The sequence below is a fragment of the Argopecten irradians genome, chromosome 8 (genome assembly GCF_041381155.1).
Source record: "Argopecten irradians isolate NY chromosome 8, Ai_NY, whole genome shotgun sequence".
NCBI classification, from domain to species: Eukaryota; Metazoa; Mollusca; class Bivalvia; order Pectinida; family Pectinidae; genus Argopecten; species Argopecten irradians.
Window position 1 is genome coordinate 3,235,094 of NC_091141.1, and position 22,377 is coordinate 3,257,470.

The following is a 22,377-nucleotide window of genomic DNA, read 5'->3' on the forward strand; positions in this document are numbered from 1 at the left end:
CTGTTTACATGGCAAGGTGGCTCTGCATTAGGATATGCATGCAGGTATAACCAGGCTTGTTTAGTTCCGATTTGTGTGGAAATAAGACAAAATCTTATGATTGTGATTTTGGTGTATTTTCAGGACAAGAACCATATCAAGATGGCTTCCAAGAGAAATGATTACAGAGATTCACTGGTAAGCCATATATTCAATATCAGCCAGAAAACAATATTATATCAAATAAAATAAAGGGGGACACAACTCTCAAAAAAAACCTTTCATGTTGTATAAGGTTACTCAGGGATATGTTATGCTGTCGATCAGGGGAGGCTTCTCAGAGGACTTTGTCCTCCATCAAGGGAGGCAACCAAAGGGATACATCAGTCTACTCAGAGGATATATGTCATTATATAAGGGGAGACCACTCAGTGAAGATTTTGTGTATCAGGGGAGGCTACTCAGGGGATATGTCATTTACCAGGCTTTTTTTAACATAGGTCATTGTAGTACTGCATTTATTTGTATGTTTTCGTTGAGCCGTTAGAAATTATAGCTGTATCAATATGTGCACACATATGAACTTTAATATCAAATTCCAATCAGATGAGTGTGTGTTAGACAACATATATAACATAGCTGTATTAGTCGCGTAGATAAATCTTTCATTAACATAGTACAATAACGTATGTAATACACTCAGCTGCTTCAGTCTGATGTCCGTATAATTTATATAGAATTTGACTTCATATATTTAGAACAGTAATATGATAAGTATATATTTTAATGGGTTGAACAGAAATGGTTCAAGTATATATTGTTTTGAACATCAGGTAATCTTACAGCTGGTAGATATGATAGTTTCCTCCACATTTTGTTTGAATAATGGTATATTGGTTTGTATGATGTTTATTGAAGAAGCCTGACAGGGCAGTAAATAACCAAATGAAATCTAGAAACATACCCTATGATCTGTTTTAAAAATGGTATATTGATATGTTTAACATTTGAAATTAGTGTATTGGTATTTATAATGTTTCGAAACCCTGAAAGGGAAAAATCGTTCAAAATGTAACCAAATAAATTAAAAAAAAGAAACAACTACTTTAGATCTGAAGCTGTTGGGATTGCAGATACCCTATGTTCTGTATAAAAAAAGATGGTATAATGGTATATTGGTATGTTTTTATGTTGAAAATTGTATAAATGGTGCACTGGATTACATATTAAAATTCAATTAATATTGCTGTACATTTTAAGGTTGAACAAGAGGGTAATTATGGTACATGATGTTGAGTTGACAAGTGTATGAAGATGAACGTGATTACACATTGTGGTACACCAGAGCTACAAGACAACAATAATTCAGTACTGGGTGGAAGGCCAATATATTTTCTGGTGACATATAATATTGAGTAGTGATGTCATCAAACACCAGCCAGTACTGTTGCTATGGAAACGCTTCATTCACATTTCCATCATCCTGAGAATTTTTTGTAAAGAGTGCCATCATTATCACACCTCACCTAGTGGTACTGCACCTACCAATGTAAAACAGGTGACATAGATCATTTCTGATACATAGGTAATACTGTGAGATGATCTCTTTAGCTTTGGTTAGGTTGTAAGCCAGATTTCTACAATGTCAGCTTCATATCATATCGGTAGTTATTTATTTCTCCATTAGCTGGATTTGGATATTGTCTCTTGCTTTGATGTAATATTTATGGCTGTTCGAAACCCACCTGGGCCAGTAGCCAAGTAGACATTTTACCAACAACTTTCAGGAAAGAAATGGACATTTTACCAACAATCTTTAGAGTAGAAACAGAAACAATCTTCAGAGTATAGAACTAGAAACAGACATTTTACCAACAATCTTCAGAGTATAGAACTAGAAACAGACATTTTACCAACAACTTTCAGAGTAGAAACAGACATTTTACCAACAGTCTTCAGAGTATAGAACTAGAAACAGACATTTTACCAACAATCTTCAGAGTATAGAACTAGAAACAGACATTTTACCAACAATCTTCAGAGTATAGAACTAGAAACAGACATTTTACCAACGACCTTCAGAGGAAGATGAGTTACTATGGTAGATAATCTTTCAAACCGGCTTGCTATTGATTTTACAGAGGAGGAGAGCATCGGGTCAATTTTGAGTTGAAAAATAAAGAAATGATCCCTCCATTAAAAGGCATTCAATAACTTGACTATACTTTGATCAGATTCTGGTGAGCAGGCATTCACCACTGAGCAGTTTCTATAGTTTTCAATTACGATTGGAAGCTTGATGTCGTCCGTCCTTCTATTGAGACAGATTGATCGAGGTGTTTTAAATAGTTGATGTTTAAAACATTTCGTCGTAACACCTCCGAAACATTACTGAATTAGATCCAAATGATACTTTTCTATTCTTTGATAATGTGTATCATTGGCAATTTGTGTTTAAATTGTTTGTGGAGTCAAAGATCTTGATTCGGATTTTGAGATTACGAAAGAAACTACATAAATAATAGTATTTTATGGAAAATATTTGTATTTCATAATACATGTACTAAATTCATTGGTTGATGTGAAGTTAAGGGAAGGGCAGGAGTTTGATAGAAAATTATGTCATTTAAGTATGATAAGTAGAAAAGGATTTCATTTAAATATGATTATAGTCTTACATTTTTGTGTTGACATCACAACCACTAGAAGGCTTATACTGTTTCTATAACATGAAATTTTCATTGTGCAGAAACCTGGTTTTTCATGGTTGTTCTATACATACAACTAGAAATATGAAAACAATGAAATATGTTTTATAAGATTACTACTTATTGTTACATAGACTAACCACAAATATTTCTATCTAAGAAATATTTTAAAAGCTCAAAACCACAAAAGAAAATACCCACAAATATTTCTCGTTCTACAGTATGTGCAGGAAATGTAAACACAGTTTGTTGAAGGAGCTACTATTCAGAGGGATATCTTAGAAAATTCTTTTTGAAGATCTTTAGCCAGTCTTTTTCTGTATCCAGATATTAGTTGTGTGTTACAAAGCTCCCCCCAATTCGGTGATCCTGCTGTCCATGGATCCTGTAACAGTACAACCATCTTCTCCTTGGTCGGGATTTATTGCTCTACAAGGAAACATGTTGTGTAGGCTAGGCACCCAGTGACAGTTGGATCTACAAGGAAACATGTTGTGTAGGCTAGGTACCCAGTGACAGTTGGATCTACAAGGAAACATGTTGTGTAGGCTAGGTACCCAGTGACAGTTGGATCTACAAGGAAACATGTTGTGTAGGCTAGGTACCCAGTGACAGTTGGATCTACAAGGAAACATGTTGTGTAGGCTAGGTACCCAGTGACAGTTGGATCTACAAGGAAACATGTTGTGTAGGCTAGGTACCCAGTGACAGTTGGATCTACAAGGAAACATGTTGTGTAGGCTAGGTACCCAGTGACAGTTGGATCTACAAGGAAACATGTCGTATAGGCTAGGTACCCAGTGACAGTTGGATCTACAAGGAAACATGTTGTGTAGGCTAGGTACCCAGTGACAGTTGGCTCTACAAGGAAACATGTTGTGTAGGCTAGGTACCCAGTGACAGTTGGCTCTACAAGAAAACATGTTGTGTAGGCTAGGTACCCAGTGCCAGTTGGATCTACAAGGAAACATGTTGTGTAGGCTAGGTACCCAGTGACAGTTGGATCTACAAGGAAACATGTTGTGTAGGCTAGGTACCCAGTGACAGTTGGATCTACAAGGAAACATGTTGTGTAGGCTAGGTACCCAGTGACAGTTGGATCTACAAGGAAACATGTTGTGTAGGCTAGGTACCCAGTGACAGTTGGATCTACAAGGAAACATGTTGTGTAGGCTAGGTACCCAGTGACAGTTGGATCTACAAGGAAACATGTTGTGTAGGCTAGGTACCCAGTGACAGTTGGCTCTACAAGGAAACATGTGTGTAGGTAGGTACCAGTGACAGTTGGATCTATGTTGTGCAGGCTAGGTACCCAGTGACAGTTGGATCTACAAGGAAACATGTTGTGTAGGCTAGGTACCCAGTGACAGTTGGCTCTACAAGGAAACATGTTGTGTAGGCTAGGTACCCAGTGACAGTTGGATCTACAAGGAAACATGTTGTGTAGGCTAGGTACCCAGTGACAGTTGGATCTACAAGGAAACATGTTGTGTAGGCTAGGTACCCAGTGACAGTTGGATCTACAAGGAAACATGTTGTGTAGGCTAGGTACCCAGTGACAGTTGGATCATCAAAGCTCAGTATACATGTCTATGTACAGCCAAGCAGGATAGTTATGTACCCTCCCATTGTACAGCAGACCCTTGATAATCTGGATAGTCCGAAAAACTCACAGACAGAAATATCAAGGAATGATTTGATGATTGACTTAGTATAAACTGAATCCAGCAGTCGGAAAATGCGTATTTCTCCCCTGATATTGTTTATAAAATAACTTCCTCCTTGATAATGTAAAAAAAAAATTCTTCTTACATATACCCCCCTCCCCCTGATATTGTATATAAATCTCTTCCTATATATACAACACTACGTATTATACCTAAGACATCAGATTATTATTTTATCTCGAGTCTCTTATTTACACAATCTATCTTCTTGCTTATTTATTCCTTTCCTATATATTGTTTATTTTGTTAGAAATTTATTTGACCTTCTCCTGAAATTCAGTATTTATTAGAAATGGCCAGATTTGTCACTTGTAATTAGTACTTTGAGTTCCCTGACTCCTACAGAGAGTTTGATTTTCCTCCAACTGCGTCACTGTAATTTTAGTATCAATTAATGACCTGCTGAAGTTTGATTCTAACTCTGACATAAAATTTAGTAGAGCTAGCATTTTCTGATTATAGAATAATTTCTGATGATCCTAAGTAAATCTGTGTCTTTATAATACGTTAGAGAACGCATACTGAGTTGTGTTTGGTATTTTACCGGTGTGACATTCGAGATGTTAAGTCAGTGCAGATAGTTTGAGCAGTGTGAGAATGTTGCTGTCCTCTTTATTTGGTCACCTGCAGTTTTCAAAATTGCAGTTGAGATTGGTAAACATAGGTCATTGTTATAGCTATAGATTTTATTATTTCACTTTAGATTGATCATTCAGAATAATTAGGGTGTCATTATCGAATAAAACATAACACTTTTGTTCTTTAATTTGTCACAGATTAGAGATGCTGAAGTCTTAGAACATCTGGAATATTTATATATGTATAACACTACCACCTGAAACAAAGTTTGTCAATCTTGCTAATTCTTTGCTGTTAGTCTCTTGAATATCTCATCATTGTATAACTTTTATATAATTATGGTTAACAGTTTTAAGCTGAATTTTGTGACGACCAGAATAAACACGTTCATTTATGGATAAGGTCGATGGATTAGGTAATCAATTTACAACATAGAGCAAAATTTAAATTTCCAGGTCAGATTCACTGATGATCACATGTGGTAATAATTTTTGCATATTTAATGATATATAACAGACAATTTCCTGCTTCAGAATTCTTTGAATTCCTGTTAAGTTATTCAGTAATAATTCAATTTTCCTTGTTACGAGCATTTTCATTTGCTTAACAATTTACTTTATCAGCCCATAAAGGAAAAAATGGCGTCGCCGTTTGTAACGTTGCTTCTGATTGGCTGAAATGACGGCGTAATAATTTCATAGACAAAAGAGTCCCAAAATGAATTTTAAATGTTGAAGAGATTATCTTTAGTAAATTGAATTATAAGGATTAATTTGAATAGATTTTTTATGTTATGGAGATATAACACAAAAATCTGAGTGTACTCTCATCATAAACCGCTTCGCGGTTTATTTAGAGTACACTCAGATTTTTGTGTTATATCTCCATAACATAAAAAATCTATTCAAGTTAATCCTTAAATATTGTTCTGTGTTCATATAAAATAAAACTATATGATTTGGTATATTCAGCTATATGTCACCATGTCTTAAAGTAAATATTGAACTTAAATGTGATTTTTTGTTCTCTTGCCCATAAATGTAGTGTCTGCATCTTTCCAGCATCTATAGTTGGTTTTAATTTGTATCTTTAAATTACTTCTAAATAACTAAAAGCCCCGGATATCTGTCTATCTAGTATCAATAATTCCGTAAGAAAATCTTCTTCTCAATAACCAGAAAGCCCTGATAGACCTGAAAATAGTCATATACCATGCTGAAAAGAAAGGCTACAAAGTTATTTCAAATAAAAAGTTGACCCTTATACACAGGAATTGAATTGACTGTTTGAATGACATCTTCTTAATTACCATAAGGTTCAGAAACCTTTTCCTTATCAATGAATTAACCATATAGGCATGCTTGGCCATAGAGTGTCAATGTAACTGGTTCTTAAGTGAAAAAAACCAACCTCTACTGTGCTATAAAATGTCTTGTATAAAAATCTTGTGAGAGACAAGTTTTGTGATGGAGATCAATAAATGATTGGAGCAGCTGGGAGTCTGTCACTTGCTGACCAGATCACAGTACTCCAAAACTATTCCTCACACTTGCTATAGGTCTAATGGAACAAATGATATCTCTGCCAAACAAGAGTGTTTCTCACACACCTAAAGTCATTCTATTCAAAATGCAAAATAATAATTGATGGAATGTTTTTAACACAATTAGCTTTCCCTATTATACCTTCCTGGTATTTTGATGCATATAGAAGCCTTATTCTCATGTTATTCTATAGGGTATTATTCAGCACTTCTATGCTTTAAAATAATTCTTTTTCAGATATGTCTAGAAGTTATGATTACACAGGCCTCTCATGGTGTTTAGGACTTGATAATATACAAAATGGATGTTATTGTTTTAGAATATTTCAAATCCTAAGTTTGATGTCAGGGATTTCTTAATTCAATGAATTAATAGGAGTATGGGGTTTGATGTTATTATTATTATTTTTTTTTTTTGGGGGGGGGGGGGGGGAGATGGTTCTGAATCTTAGAATTCTCACCCCTGACAGTTTAATAAGTATGAAGGTGTTATATTTAGCAGGATACCAAAGCTAACATGGTTGTAGCGATACTTACACTTACTGATATATTATAGTTTGGATTTCAACATGAACCACCACTATATATAATGGCAGTAAGGAAATTGAACTTGGTACATTAGCTGATGATAGAGCTATAATCAGTTGTCATGGTTACTCTTTCCATTATGGTGACAAATGAGATTTAGTTACTGTCAGTGTTGGTTGTAACACACAAATCATGTGGTATGTAATTTAAGAGTCACACTAAAACACTGACTACTTATATCTCATAATGGCCACTCCCCGAGGTTTGGTGATATGGATTAAGTTAACTCTCATCAGTAATCACATGTTTATAATATATATTTCTGAGATTTGTTCTGTTTTTCAGCATATCTTGAACCCCTCAATCTACCTAGAGTAAGAGTTGACCTCTGACCTCCCGGAAGGGAGAAGGTGCTGACCTTGGGTATCCTGGCAGCACTTATGTACGAGATGATTACGGAAACAGACAAGATGAACTCGGACTTGAACGGAACCAACATGAAGACTGAGAACATGGACATCAAGGAGGAGGTGAAGGAAGAGCCAAAGAGCCAACCAGCATCTGAGCCAAACAACCACCCTAACAACCACTCAGGGCCCCCTAGCAACAAGTTAACCAATGGTGAAACAGGTAACAAAACTATTTTGGAATTCTATCATTTTCAAAGTTGGTGAACATAAGTATGTGTAAATTATTGTTAGCAGTCACTGAAAATGACTAAAAGTTAACACTGTTCAAACATCATGAATAAAATCCCAACGTTACTTGGAATTGATTAGCAAGAAATCCCCAGCCAAAAACCAATTTTACTCCAAAATCTTTTCCCAGAAATAACTATTGAAATAACAATGATAGTTGTCTTTTAAGTAAAAGATATTATAACAATTTAGATTTAATTTACATGCAGAGAAACATGTTTTGAACTATGCTAGCTGTTATGTGTGATAAATTATGGACTGCATATTGTAATTGCTAATTTTGCTGTGTTAGAATTTTCGAGGAAATCAATTTGATGTGTTAATGCGTGAGTGTGATAACAGCTACCCTCCCAACGTGGCCGTCAACAGAACTGATCTGGCATTGTTTATCACACAGCCCATTGTACATGTAACGAGGGGATGATAGAATCAGATGAATTATTTACATCTTATTACAAACCCAGAGTTTAGCCATCCCCAAAACAGCTTCCACTCAAAATTGTCAGAGTCTGAAACAGAACTTATTGCCTTCAAATGGAAACAAATCTTGTTTGTCTTAAAAATCATGATCAGATACATTTAAACCTCATAAAGAACCACTAGATCGTGATAAAAATTCAGGACTAGTGGAGTATTCCAATTAAAATAAAGAGTTTGAATTACTGTATTCGACCCAATAATCGCCCAGGGTGCTTAGGGAAAAAAAAACAATTAAAAACCAAATTTGGCTAACATTTCACAATATTGTTGCGCAGTGAAAGCCACAAATCAGTTTGTAACAAAAATTAAAATAAAAAAACTTGGTTTTCGTAGTTTCAGTCTGCATTCAATTCATGGTAAGATTTTGTACCCTACTGTGACTTTTTGCCTTTTTTGTCCTATTAATAGTATGGTCATTTAAAAGCCTTGCAGGTTTTGGTGACCACCAAACCAATGACCATCACTTGGCAAGTGCAGTAGTTAGGCCCAAAACTCACTCTTAAAATACATTGTAAATAGACCAGAAAACATTCAATACAGGCTTCTTTGTTTATAGGTTTTTGCTTAGGTTAATAAATCCACATATCGACCTATCAAAAAGCTGTAATTATGTTTTATCTTCATCCATACCATGAGAAGAAAAATACCTTTAACATTAATGGATCTGTTATTGTTTGTATATGATAGTTTTATATTTCACAGATAACAATAACCAGTTACAAGATACCCACACAAAGAAAACTACAGATCTACCAGGTAAGCTCTTCTTATCCTCATTGTCATTAGATCTTCTGTTTGTTAATTAACTACTTAACCTCTGGTTTACATCAGAACGACAATGTTTGACACCCCATACTCATAATGTGATTTATTTTTTTACACTGCATGAGAAACTAACTGGGCTGTGCTGTTTAGGATGTGACATTTAAATACTTTCAATGATATCTGGAGATGGAATACAAATTACATATTTTTATTGTTGCTGGTGTCACTACAGACATGTCTGGAGCACTGGTTAAACCTACGTACATCAGATTGTCTTGACTTGCTCCGTGGCAGCAGTTCCCCAAGGTTTATGGCAAAAGCTCTCACATTAAAGAATATGGAATCTGGCTGACTGTGTATATCAGAGACAATTGTATGACAATCCTTGTTGAATTTTCTATGACGGTTTATAGAGTTAGAAGTATTCCAAGGCTATTGGCTTGACTGTCTGGTTCATGGCTGTTATCAGGACGTCTTTGGCACTCCTCAAGTCCAATTGTACTACTTTCTCCCTTCTGTATGTGGCTGTTTTTGTTAGGAAGAGATGAGATTTGACATTGATTTTGGCCTGCTAAACACTGTCTGGCTTGTCATCATCAAACACTGAAAAAGTTTCTTGATCTTTAGAGAATTTCATTATTTCAGATTTCAGTCGTGAACATTTGTAGTGTTATCATTTCATCTGTCTGACAAATTCCTAGTAACAACGGTTTTAAATATGCCAGATTTTGTCAGTGATGACATGACATCAACTATCTTAAGTTCAAAGGTCAAGGTCATATCAGCGGTAAACGTCACCACCTCAAATTAAGTTGAGAAGTTAATTATGGCATAATGATGCCTGAAGTAAGCCATAAATTCAGTAATTTAGGACTGCAAGCTTCAAGTTTTGTGACATTTCTTCTTTAATGTCCTAGTTACGTATAAATTTTAATGGCAACAAATTCACTATATTGTTAAAAGAATTACGACATACTGGCTAAAGGGGACCATAACATCCTAAAAACAGTCTAAAAATAAAAATCTTTATTATATAAAAAAGAGATGTGCAGGTAAATGTTTCCGTATCCATGTCTGAAATATAATGTTGCCTTATAGTCATCAATTAGAAAATCATATTTTCACACTTTAAAAATTTTGTTCACAAATTTTCTGGTATTTCATGGATCAAATTTTCTTCGATTAGGTCAAAGCCCTGCTTAAAATGAGAAGATGAGAAAATATGCGAAAGCAAGCATCCACAAATATTCAGTGTAATACAATATAGTATAGTAGAAAGAAAGTCCTACTTAGCATGAGATAATAGCATCCCCTTATATATTTTATTAGCATAAAAAAACTGAAATGAGGTGGAGTTGGTGTCATTCTAATGTATGTGCAGACAAAAGTTTCTAAGCTTTACTTCTTATTTTTGTCACTTGCCTATGTACAATGCAACAGAATACATTCATTATGTAAATGGAATCACCTTGTCTAGGTCACGGTTCAATGATCCAGACTAATTAGGTGTTGTATTTGACCCATCAATTTAGGTGTCTATATATGCATTAAATCGTCAGAAACAGTCTTAGATGTCATAGTTCTAGTATGAATATGAAAGGCTACAATAAAACTTAAGTGTCAAATATGGTTAAATCGATCACCATTTGTATCATTCATGTAATTCTTATAAATAAACCAGATAACAATATTTTGATGGGGTTTTAAGCCAACAAATGTTGGGAGTAATACTAGGTTGATATTGTGTTGAACCACAGTGGGGATGTATTAAATAGGTTCAGACACTGACATCTGCATATTTAACTATATATAGATTATGGTGTCCTTGGTGGTAAAACTAATTACTGGCTTGTACATTAGTTTAGGATTAATTATTACCTATACGATGGTAGATGATTCTTCATCGAAATGGTGCATACTAGACAACTGTATGGTAATATCAACATGATCAGGTATGGCCGGGGATATGTCAGAAACGCTAGAGGAACGGGAATTCTCTACCCTGGAGAATCTGATTCTGTATTGGAACCTGTCTCCTTTAGAAAACAGTTAGTATAGAAATATTTGTGTGGTGATGCAGCAGAATGTCACTGGGGAAATCAAACCGTTCTTATTAGCTTTGGATATATCTCTATATTGTGACCAAATATTTTTTGATGATTTATGATTTCAACAAAGCATGATATATTGATTTCCTAGGATCTTTCTATAGGATGTTGTCACTGTGATGAAAAAGAGAACTATATAGTTTCTTTTGAAAGCCTACTTCAGAACAGAAAATCTTAGGTTTCTCATTCTCAGTCGCAAGTTATATATGAGTTCTTCTGCTACCCTTTGATTATTTATCTAATTTAATCTTTCATTTATGTTGTCATTTTTCATCATTATTACTTCAGTCCTTACCTTATTCCATTCAAGTCACTGATCCCACATCAGACATTTCTATTAATGCTCAGGTCTCAGGATCCTGAGACAGATTTAAAATCCAAAAGTCGTAATTTTAGAATTTGACAAATAAAGGTGGCATTACAAAAAGTTACTTCATTTATGATTGGTCAAAGATTGTTTCATGACCCTGTCAGCACTTGAAGAATAATCAAGACTGTCTCTGTTCCTGTGTCTCTGATTTTATACCAATAATCCTGTACCACTAATTCTGTATCACTAATCCTGCACCACTGATCCTGTATCTCTAATTCTGTATCTCTAATTCTGTACCACTAATTCTGTATTGCTAATCATATATTACTCCATGAATAAACATGTAATCCAGTGCTTCTAATCCTGTATCTCTATACCTGTGCCACTAATCCTGTATCATCACTATCCTGTATCCTATCCTGTGCCACTAATCCTGTATCCTATCCTGTTCCACTAATCCTGTATCCCTTACCTGTGCCACTAATCCTGTATCTCTTACCTGTGCCACTAATCTTATACTCTATACCTGTGCCACTATCCTGTATCCTACCTGTGCCACTAATCTGTATCCCTTTACCTGTGCCACTAATCTGTATCCCTTTACCTGTGCCACACTGTATCTATCCTCCACTAATCCTGTATTCTTACCTGTGCCACTAATCCTGTATCTCTATACTGTCCACTAATCATGTATCCCTTTACCTGTGCCACTAATCATGTATCCCTTTACCTGTGCCACTAATCATGTATCCCTTTACCTGTGCCACTAATCATGTATCCCTATACCTGTGCCACTAATCATGTATCCCTTTACCTGTGCCACTAATCATGTATCCCTTTACCTGTGCCACTAATCCTGTATCCCTTAATCATGTACTTCCTGGTACTCTATACCTGTGCCACTAATCCTGTATCCTTTACCTGTGCCACTAATCATGACTACTCCTTACCTGTCCACTAATCATGTATCCCTTTACCTGTGCCCTATCTCTATACCTGTGCCACTAATCATGTATCCCTTTACCTGTGCCACTAATCATGTATCCCTTTACCTGTGCCACTAATCCTGTATCTCTATACCTGTGCCACTAATCCTGTATCCCTTTACCTGTGCCACTAATATTGTGTCTCTATTGCTGTATTGTTATGTCTCTATTGCTGTATCTTTATTCCTGTACCTCTAATCCTTTATCTTTAATCCAGTACCACTAATTCTGTATCACTAATCCTGTAATCCTGCATCCCTTCTGCACCTTCTGTTCATCATTAAATCCTGTATAAAAGTTTATCTTGGATGTATTTTCAGCTGTGAAGGAGGAGACCAATGGTGAAGCAAGTGAAGGACATTCCAAGCCCCTCCCTCCAACTAAGGGTCAGCCTCAACAGCCAGTCCCGCCTAAAACCTCTCAGCCTCCTACAAACCCCCAGATGCCCTCACAGCCCCAGCAGCAGCCCCCAGCCTCACAGCCAATGAACTCAAACGTGCCATCAATGCCCCCTCAGTCCCAGCATTCCGCTCAGCCAATGGGTAGCGGAGAGAACCCCTTTATACAACACCAGAGTCAGATCTTTGTGTTCTCCACACAGCTAGCCAACGAAGGTGCTGAACATGTCATGTCCGGCCAGTACAAGGACTTACTCTCCTTCCATATGGACTATCCTGCCACCAAAAAGTTTCTTCAGGTAGGACATCTACAGGCAATATTTCTACTAGGAATATGGTCTACAGAGCTTCAGATAACAAAAAAAAAAAAACATTCCTCCGTGTGAAAATTTATCATTTCCTTTACCAGTTTCAGAATTTGAAAAAAATATAAAGAAAAAAAGTGAATATAAAAATGAAATAAAGTTCTTCCAAATGTTAGTTGAATGCAAGATGTGAATTGAAAATTTTTGAAATACAGAAAAACAATTTTAGAAAAACAGTGCAAACACCCGAGTAAGTCAAGCTAGAATTCTGACCCAAAAATTTTATTTTAATTTCACTTTCATGTTAAAAACTATGTTAGGTTGATTGTGAAAATCAGTATGTAGAAATAATTAGTAATTCTTTGGTTTCTTTCAATTTTCAGAAACACTCATTGAAGATCTCTCCCTTTAATCGATCTGGTATGATGCCTCCCATGGGCCCCAGACATCGAGGTATGGCTCCGATGCGACCGTATGGCAACATGATGCGCCCAGGACAGCCCCATCCAACTGGTAGTGTTCAACAGTGGGTCGACCAACAGAATGCTCACCTACAGGAACAAGGCTATAACTTTGTACCAGGGATGAATCCAAGGGCAGGAAACTTTCCACCATCTGGTAACCCTGGTAACCCAGGCATGATGGGACCGTGGCCACAGGGTGGTGGTCCTCCTCAGTCCTCGTCACCAATGAACTATCCCATGATGCCTGATGGCATGCCCTTTGACCCGGAAATGATGGCGATGATGGGAAATCCTCATCTGAACAATCCTAATCTGTTGCAGCAGAAAGTACCAAATGAGAACTTAACTCCCGAACAGTTAAAACGTAGGGAGGAACATTTAACAAGTTTAAGGAAAATACAGATGATGTTGTTCCCTGAACAGCAAAGACAGCAACAGTTTGGGGGACCAATGCCAAATTCGGGACCTGGGGGTGAAATGATGCCAGAGGAAATGCATCAGCAGATGATGCAACAACAGCAGGGTATGATGTCATCACCCCACGGTCCCATGATGACATCACAGGAACAGATGATGATGGGGTCACAAAACAATGGAGGCATGCCCAGCTCACAGCAACAGTTTATGATGTCCCAGGGTGGGCCTGGTCCGTTTGGGGGTCAGGGTCCTGGTCCAGGGTCAGGCCCCGGGGGATCAGGTCCAGGCTCAGGTCCCGGAGGGCCAGGTCCCCCAGGTCATCCTGGCTACGGGCCACATAACATGCAGAACATGACACCAGCTCAGCGTGAATGGTTACGGTTGCAACAAGAATATTACATGGAAAAACGAAGACACCAACAGCAACAAATTGCTCAAAGAATGGGAGGCCAACCTCCCAATATGGAGATGCCAGGGGCCAGTCCGGGCGCGCCTCCTTCCTACTACAGCACTATGGCTCAAAAGAGAGGAGGAAGTGGCGGAATGTCTACCTCACCAAATACTAATGGCCCTATTGGATCACCACCGGTGATGCCTCCTCATGGTATGGACATGCCTGAACATATGGGCCTGTTCCCACCGTCTGCTCAACGAAGGTCATCTCTCACCTCCATTGAACAACAATCACAGATGGGTATGATGAGCCCAATAATGAGTCCGAGTATGCCCCCAGGGCCTGGTGGTATGATGCCACATGGCCCCGGAGGACCAGGAGGCCCGGGTGGCCCTGGGGGTCCGGGAGGTGTGGAAGGGGGTGGTGGGGCTCCACCTCACATGCACCCAGGACAGCCTGGTCCAGGAGGACCAATGCCTAACAAGAAAAACATGCAGGGTGGACCAAGGGCAGGCCACCCTGAACAGTTCATGCAACGTGCTGGAAACCCAGAACATTTTGTGCAAAGGGCTGGACATCCGGAGCAATTCATGCAACGTGCTGGAAACCCTGAACAATTTGTGCAAAGGGCTGGAAACCCTGAACAGTTTCATCCAGAAATGGCGGCTCGTTCTCCATCACGAACTTTAAGTGGCTCAAATAAGCCACCTCCTAGCTATGCACAGGCACAAAAAAGGAAACGTGACGACATGGAAGAATTGTATAAAAATCTTCAACCTACACCTTCTCCTCAACAAATTAATTACCTCAATCAGTTTGAAGGACAAGAATTGACTATAACTAAACATCTCAATGCAGCATATCGTGAACCTACTAATCCCTCAGACCAGTCCCATCCTACTGCCCCATTTCCCACAAATCAGGTCGCTCATTCACCAATGCATGGTCCAAGCTCCAACAAGGGGCCCATGTCCAATTCCAGCCAGAACTCAAGTGGGGGCCCACTATCCAGTCCGGGGCCAGTCAATGGTCCTGGGCCTAGCCCCATGTCCGGTGCCAACATGAGACTTTCACATTTTGATCCACCATCGAATAACAACAGTGTATCTAGTGCGCCAGCAACACCTACATCAAAGGCCTCATCCATGTCCAACATCACGTCTGCTAGTCTGGCTAATCTAGCCAAGGGAGTAGAACATTTGTCAAACCAAATGCAGCAAAACATGATGCAAGGAGGACCATTTCACAGTATTCAGATGCAGGGGCAGCAGGTAGGCTGTAGTTCTTCTTCTCAGTCGTCTAGTAACCAACCGTCTGTGTCATCATCGGAGATGAACTCACAGACACAGACTACACCTAGTGTCAACAATACTTATGTGAATGCTACGATGTCCATACAACAGTTAAATATTCAAAGTGTGGGGCCCCATTCTGGGCCCAACTACAATCCCAACATGCAAGTGCAGCAAATGAATATGGAACAACAACAAATGCAGGGTATGCCTGTTCCGCCCAACGGACCAGTTCCAAACTCCAGTGGTATGTCTAACAGTATGCCAGGAGGCATGCCTAGTGGTAACTCTGGTAACATGCCCAGTGGTAACCCTGGTGGCATGCCCAGTGGTAACCCTGGTGGCATGCCCGGAGGTGTTAACCCTGGCAGTATGCCCGGTGGTGTTAACCCTGGTGGTTTGCCCAGCGGTAACCCTGGAAACATGCCCAGTGGTAACCCTGGTGGCATGCCTGGAGGTGTTAACCCTGGCGGTATGCCCGCTGGTGTTAACCCTGGTGGTATGCCCAGCGGTAACCCTGGTAACATGCCAGGAGGTCCACAAGCTCCGGGCATGGCGTCGGCAGCTACTGTATCCATGTCACAGACACAATCAATGATGGCAGGGAATAACTCAGGGATGGGTAAGGCACCACAACCCTTCCCAGGAGGACCTCCTTCATCTCAAATGAGTAGTGGCCCTGTTCACTCGGGTCCTGCCAGTGGCCCTGGTGCCCCACCACACGGTAGTGCAGGAGGGCGTTCACACAGGGCTGGCTCTGGAGGACCCAACGCAGGAGCCTCCATGATACAGCAGCAACAACAACAGGCCTCTCAGCAACAATCACATCCAGGTGCCAGACCAACCTCACCTAGTTTTACTAATACGCCATGTTCTATGGGAAATGCTAACGTACAAATACAAGCCAAAGCTCCTAATACCATTCAGTATCTCCCTGCTCATCCTCCATCAACACAGCAAAGTATGCAATCACAGAAACGACCAGATTTGGAATTCATGCAGAGGTTCGCAGCTCCCATGAGCAATATGGATAATAAAGTTCCCACGTCAAAAATGCAATACTTTCCACAACCTCCAGGAATGGCTGGAGAAAGACATTCACACTCACCGTTTGGTAACCATGGGGGACCCATGGGGCCAGGAGGGATGCCACAGGGTATGATGCCAATGAGGGGAGGCAGTCGAGGGGAATTTCCTCCTAACATGACTGGTGGACAAATGGGACCTATGAGTGGAATGGGAAGTCCAGATCACATGGGAGGCCCCATGAATAATTCTATGGGACCTATGGGAAATAGTAATGTTTTGCCTGGCAATATGCCATCTGAGCCTCAAATGATGCCTGGTGGTATGGGCATGGGCGGTGAGGGCATGATGCCTATGGACGGAATGCCACATTCTATGGGAATGCCACACCCAAACTCACCGCCATTCATGGAAAATCGCGAGTCAATGATGAGCAATAGTATGATGCAAGGACCTTCACCTCACATGCCCCAAAGGGGTCACGGACCTATGATGGGCATGGGGCCTGGCAGTGGCGATATGATGCCTGGAGGACCAGGATCGCGAATGTCAGAAATGGGCAATTATGGACCCAATATGTCAAGACAACCAAATCCAGGTGGCATGAGAATGCCAGGCCCAGGAAATCCAAATATGCCCTCTCATCCTGGCCTTGGTCCTGGGCCAGGGATGAGTGGGGGAATGGACCCTAGAGCAGGGCCATGTAACCCTGCCTATAGTGCACAGTATCAACAGTTTCAGCAACAGTTGTATTCTCAAGGCCGGTCACGCCAGATGTCGCCAATGGGGGGGATGATGCCTGGCGGGCCGGGCCAACAATATATGTGACACCTGACAGGCAAATCACTTCATCGGAAGCATTGTGATAATTCATTAACGTGAAACTCATTAGTAATTTACATTTTATTTTATTTCATTGGAACAGAATTTATTGTTTCATGATTATGTGTGTGTAATGTGTAGTGAAATGGAACGATAGTGAATAAGTTTTTCATTTTCAACGAACTGTCCGTGTATGAGTTTGGTCAGTGTTGGGTAGTGTTAGTATTATGCGGTACAAATAACATATCACATAGAACAAGCTATCTGCAAGGAGACCTTGATTGTGTACCAATAGAAGAATCAAAGGTTGAAATTCAAAATGAAAAACATGATAAATCATGAAATACTGTATAAACTGTGTTAATTAATCGATAAGTTCTTCAAAAAGAACTTGATTGCAGAGTCGACAGAAAAGTTCTGCATTTAGAAAAATATTTCTTTTTATTGAATTTCACCTCAGTGAATTGCTGTCCTCTACAACTTACATTTTAAAATCTTTAATATAATAAATGAGTTGAAGATATATTTTACACAAAACCAAAGTTTTTCCTTTATATTAAAAGTGCATATGACCCACAGGTTGGTTTTTTGTATATTGAAAAATATGTTGTTTTTACATTTTGTTTATAGAATTTGTTGCAAATCTTCTATATTGACTATATTGTCATTCACTTTTGAATATGTCATGATTTTAAAATATTATCCTTCTTGTAAATTCTGGGGATAATTTAGTCCTTCTCTTTGAGAGAATATGTACAAAGCAATTTCTTATTTTAAATGTCTTCTCTGAAATCTCCGGAATAAGGTTGTAAATAAGGGGAAAGTTATAAGTACTTTCTTTCCTAAGAGTGCAATAGAGTCCATCGTGATCAAATTTATTTTATTTTCTTTCTTGTTATATACAATTCCAACATGTGCTTTCTGACAAGGAGTTTGAATCAAAGAGGAAGCTTAGTTCACTTTTATAGTGCAAGAAAGCTGTATTTAGTTATTCACTAGTATTGTAGCCATGACTTTAGTACAAGGGAAGCAACTCTTAGTTAATATGGAACTACTGTCACATAAATTACAATTGTGTATTTCTCAATGTAATTCTTCCAAATTGGAAAAAAATCTAAGAAACCAACTAATGAAAAAGTTCAAAAAATGTTTTAGTTTTAATTGTTTTGAAAGGAAATTACCTTACAAATATATTCCTTTGTCATTCTCAATTTTTGTCACCTATCTGTACCATTATCTACTCTTGAGATAAGGTATTGTTTGTTATCGGCATTGTTTTGAGAAAAATGTTGATCATTTTGTGAGAAAAAGACGTAATTTTCTCCAAATGACTAAGGCCAATACCTTCTCTTAGATGACTATTACATGTAAACCCCCAACCATCGTACTCGGACTCTGTCCAATAACCTTACTTTTGGTGAAAAACTTGCAGAAATCAGTAAAATTATATTTGTGTTCACACATTCAGCATATAACATATATTGTCTGAGGAAACAACACTTACTATTGACATAATTATCAACCTTTGTCTAGGTCAATATGGTGTTATACTAACCATGTAGAATAGAATATTTAGAAATAGATATTTTAGATTCTACTGGGGTGGTATAACACCATATTGACTGAATCAAAGGTCCTTTACTTTTATATTATATATGAAGTAGATTTAAAAAGAAAGAGCAGTATTTTATATACTGTATACCGGTATGCTTGTTAAAAAATTGTGATGGTCTTAGGACACTACCCTGTAGAGCTCAACATTTAGACAATGTAAAATCACAAAAGTAATAATGACTTGGTGTTTCTAAAAACAGAATCATCATGTTGATATGCTAAATATTATTTCCATGTGACCAAATATCATATTGTATTAGTTATTGAAAAAGTAGTGGTTTTGTAAGAAGACCCTACAAAAAGCTTGCTTTCCAATCAGAGAGAAATGTTTAGAAAGAGAACACCTATAAAACTTCACAATTTGTGCAATGTGAAGAGATACAGGTTGAAATTGAAAATCTGTATAACAAGTACCTGTAATTACTGTTTAAGACTCCTTATAGACATGGACCACAATGTTCTATCACTATAGTTTTCATGGTCACTCGGTTACTAATTTAGGTCAATTGATATTCACCTCCAAACTTTGGCATGTCCTTATATGACCCCGAGTGTTAATGGGATGTTGCTCTAAATACACAATTGGGCTTTACTAAAAATTGACACACACAAAACTAGGTAATAGTTTAAAACAGATGATATTATTGAGGACGAAGCTGGATACTGGTTGTTTTAGGGTATTAATGCTGAATTCAGAATCATCCACTTTAAATAGCTTTAATGATACGGATAGAAAGGGGAGACTACTCACATGTCATCTTTTTAGACATTAAGGATTTAACACTCTTACAATAAATCAAAGACTACTCAATCTTAACTTTTACCAAATCAATTAATTTTACCACTAGCTTTTGCAAATGTTTTAGAGAAAAATAGTTGTAATTTATACATTTTATTGAGTTGTAATTTCCTCCAGTGTGTGGGGTTTTTTTTTACTGATTATTTTAAGAAGTATTTTCATAACTCTGCATATCAAATACATATGATTGTAAAAGAGAGGTATGAAATTTGTTATTTTCTCTCTTTAAGTATTTTGTCAAATACTTTGGGATGTATGTATGTATGTATGCATGACCTTTGACCTGAAGATCAAAGCTGCTCAGAGAAAATGTGAGAATATTGTACATGATGGTTTGCAAGCATGAACAAATGACTGAATAAATGGATATGTTGAAGAAAAGAATGAGAGACTATATTTTCAAAATGACAAAACTATGTGGCTTAAATATTGAATTTGATTCAATCATCACATGAATGAAAGATTTATGAATATATTATATATATATATACTATAGAGGACTTATTATAATTACCTTTTCTCTTCTTTTTTAAACAAATTCAAGTGTCAATTTTAATTAAAGGTTGTAATATTGAAATGTATTTTTTTCTTTTATCAAAAGAGAGAGAAAAATATTGTGTGTATATTGTATGATATGTTTATAGTTAGTACAAGCTGTAGATAAATATAGGACTTCTAGACAAGTTCAGTGCATAGACTTTTTCCTACCAGGCTTTCAAAATGAGCAGCATCAGTTCATTTCTCATTTCATCGACTCTTTCATTTTGTGATCCTGGTAGGAAGAGACCATACTATTCTCAGAAGGCAGATAAAATGGTGAAATTCTATTTTTGATATATTTTATATATTTATGACTGCTGACAAAGCACAAGATGGGACAGTACTCGGGCTAGTACTGTTACCATCTGTAGTCTGTAGTGTGTGTCCCAGGATCTCCAGGGACTCTACAAAGTCATCCTTGTACACACATACGACGTGGTCAGCCTTTCTCTCTATTATATATATAAAGGTGTATAGATATTTTGACTTGCTGTTTCACTATAACCATGACAACCGTCTCCAGGGTGACGACTGTCAGGGCTACCCTCCAGGGAAGTATGATGATATATAGGTAATTTTGTATTGAAATAGCATGTGAAACTCGATGGATTTTACTACTATGATACCAATCTGCCAGCTGAGACCCATTGTACTGGTTAAAATGTCATTAAAATGGGAAATCATTTCTAACTACAGTGTTTATTGTCTTTGCAATATTGTGGAATATGTTCATCTGAAGGAGACACAAGATCATCTGTAGCAGTTGAAAATGGAAATGGCATGAACACAAAAAAAAATAATAGGGTAGAAAGACATTTGGTGATTGAAATACACAAAAACAAATGTAGATTTGATACATCCAGGGAAGAATGGCATACAAAATTTCACATTCAAATATATATTGTGGTTTGTTTTTCATAGGTTTTAACTTAGATTATTTCCTTACATAAAAATGTGTCCATTTTTGTGTCCACTCTGAATGTTGTTACCTGACGAAAGAAAATGATTCAACCCAGTAGGCGCTTGAAAAATGGGAGGAAATTATGGGGTCCATATTAGGACCAAAATTGGCCTAACATTTTACAAAATTATTGGACAAGGAAGTCATTAATCAATTTGCAAATTGAATCAAATAGGAATATCTACACAGTTTTCATAATTAGGTCATCTGACCCGAAGGGTCAGGATGACCTATAGTCATCATGTTTCGTCCGTCGTCGTGCGCCGTCCGCCGTGCGCCGTCCGCCGTGCGTTAACTTTTCACATTTTGAACTTCTTCTCAAGTTTGACCAGTGGGATTGAGCTGAAACTTACCTGAAATGATCCTGAGATGGTCCCGACAAAGTGTTGTTATTTTTCGGGTCGATCCGAAATCCAAGATGGCCGCCACAGCCGCCATCTTGAAAACACATTTTAAACTTCTTCTCAAGTTCTACCGGTGCGATTTGGCTGAAACTTGCATGAAATGATCCTGACATGGTCCCGTCAAAGTGTTGTTATTTTTCGGGTCGATCCGAAATCCAAGATGGCCGCCACAGCCGCCATCTTGAAAACACATTTTGAACTTCTTCTCAAGTTCTACCGGTGCGATTTGGCTGAAACTTGCATGAAATGATCCTGACATGGTCCCGACAAAGTGTTGTTATTTTTCGGGTCGATCCGAAATCCAAGATGGCCGCCACAGGCGCCATCTTGAAAACACATTTTAAACTTCTTCTCAAGTTCTACCGGTGCGATTTGGCTGAAACTTGCATGAAATGATCCTGACATGGTCCCGACAAAGTGTTGTTATTTTTCGGGTCGATCCGAAATCCAAGATGGCCGCCACAGGCGCCATCTTGAAAACACATTTTGAACTTCTTCTCAAGTTCTACCGGTGCGATTTGGCTGAA

At 38.0% G+C, this 22,377-nt stretch overlaps 1 protein-coding gene across 5 annotated transcripts in view; it reads left to right on the forward strand.

Annotated features, from left to right (window-relative positions):
- LOC138329101 (collagen alpha-1(III) chain-like) overlaps positions 1-21,175 on the forward strand; it is an 86,735-nt gene extending 65,560 nt beyond the window's left edge. For all 5 annotated transcript variants that reach the window (XM_069275849.1, XM_069275845.1, XM_069275847.1 and 2 more), the window contains 5 exons: positions 124-177; positions 7,410-7,694; positions 8,945-8,998; positions 12,735-13,111; positions 13,501-21,175. In XM_069275849.1, the coding sequence (XP_069131950.1) occupies positions 7,505-7,694; positions 8,945-8,998; positions 12,735-13,111; positions 13,501-17,538 (4,659 nt within the window). In that variant the 5' untranslated portion in view covers positions 124-177; positions 7,410-7,504 and the 3' untranslated portion in view covers positions 17,539-21,175. The remainder of the gene's footprint in view (positions 1-123; positions 178-7,409; positions 7,695-8,944; positions 8,999-12,734; positions 13,112-13,500) is intronic.
- The last annotated feature ends 1,202 nt before the right edge of the window (positions 21,176-22,377 follow it).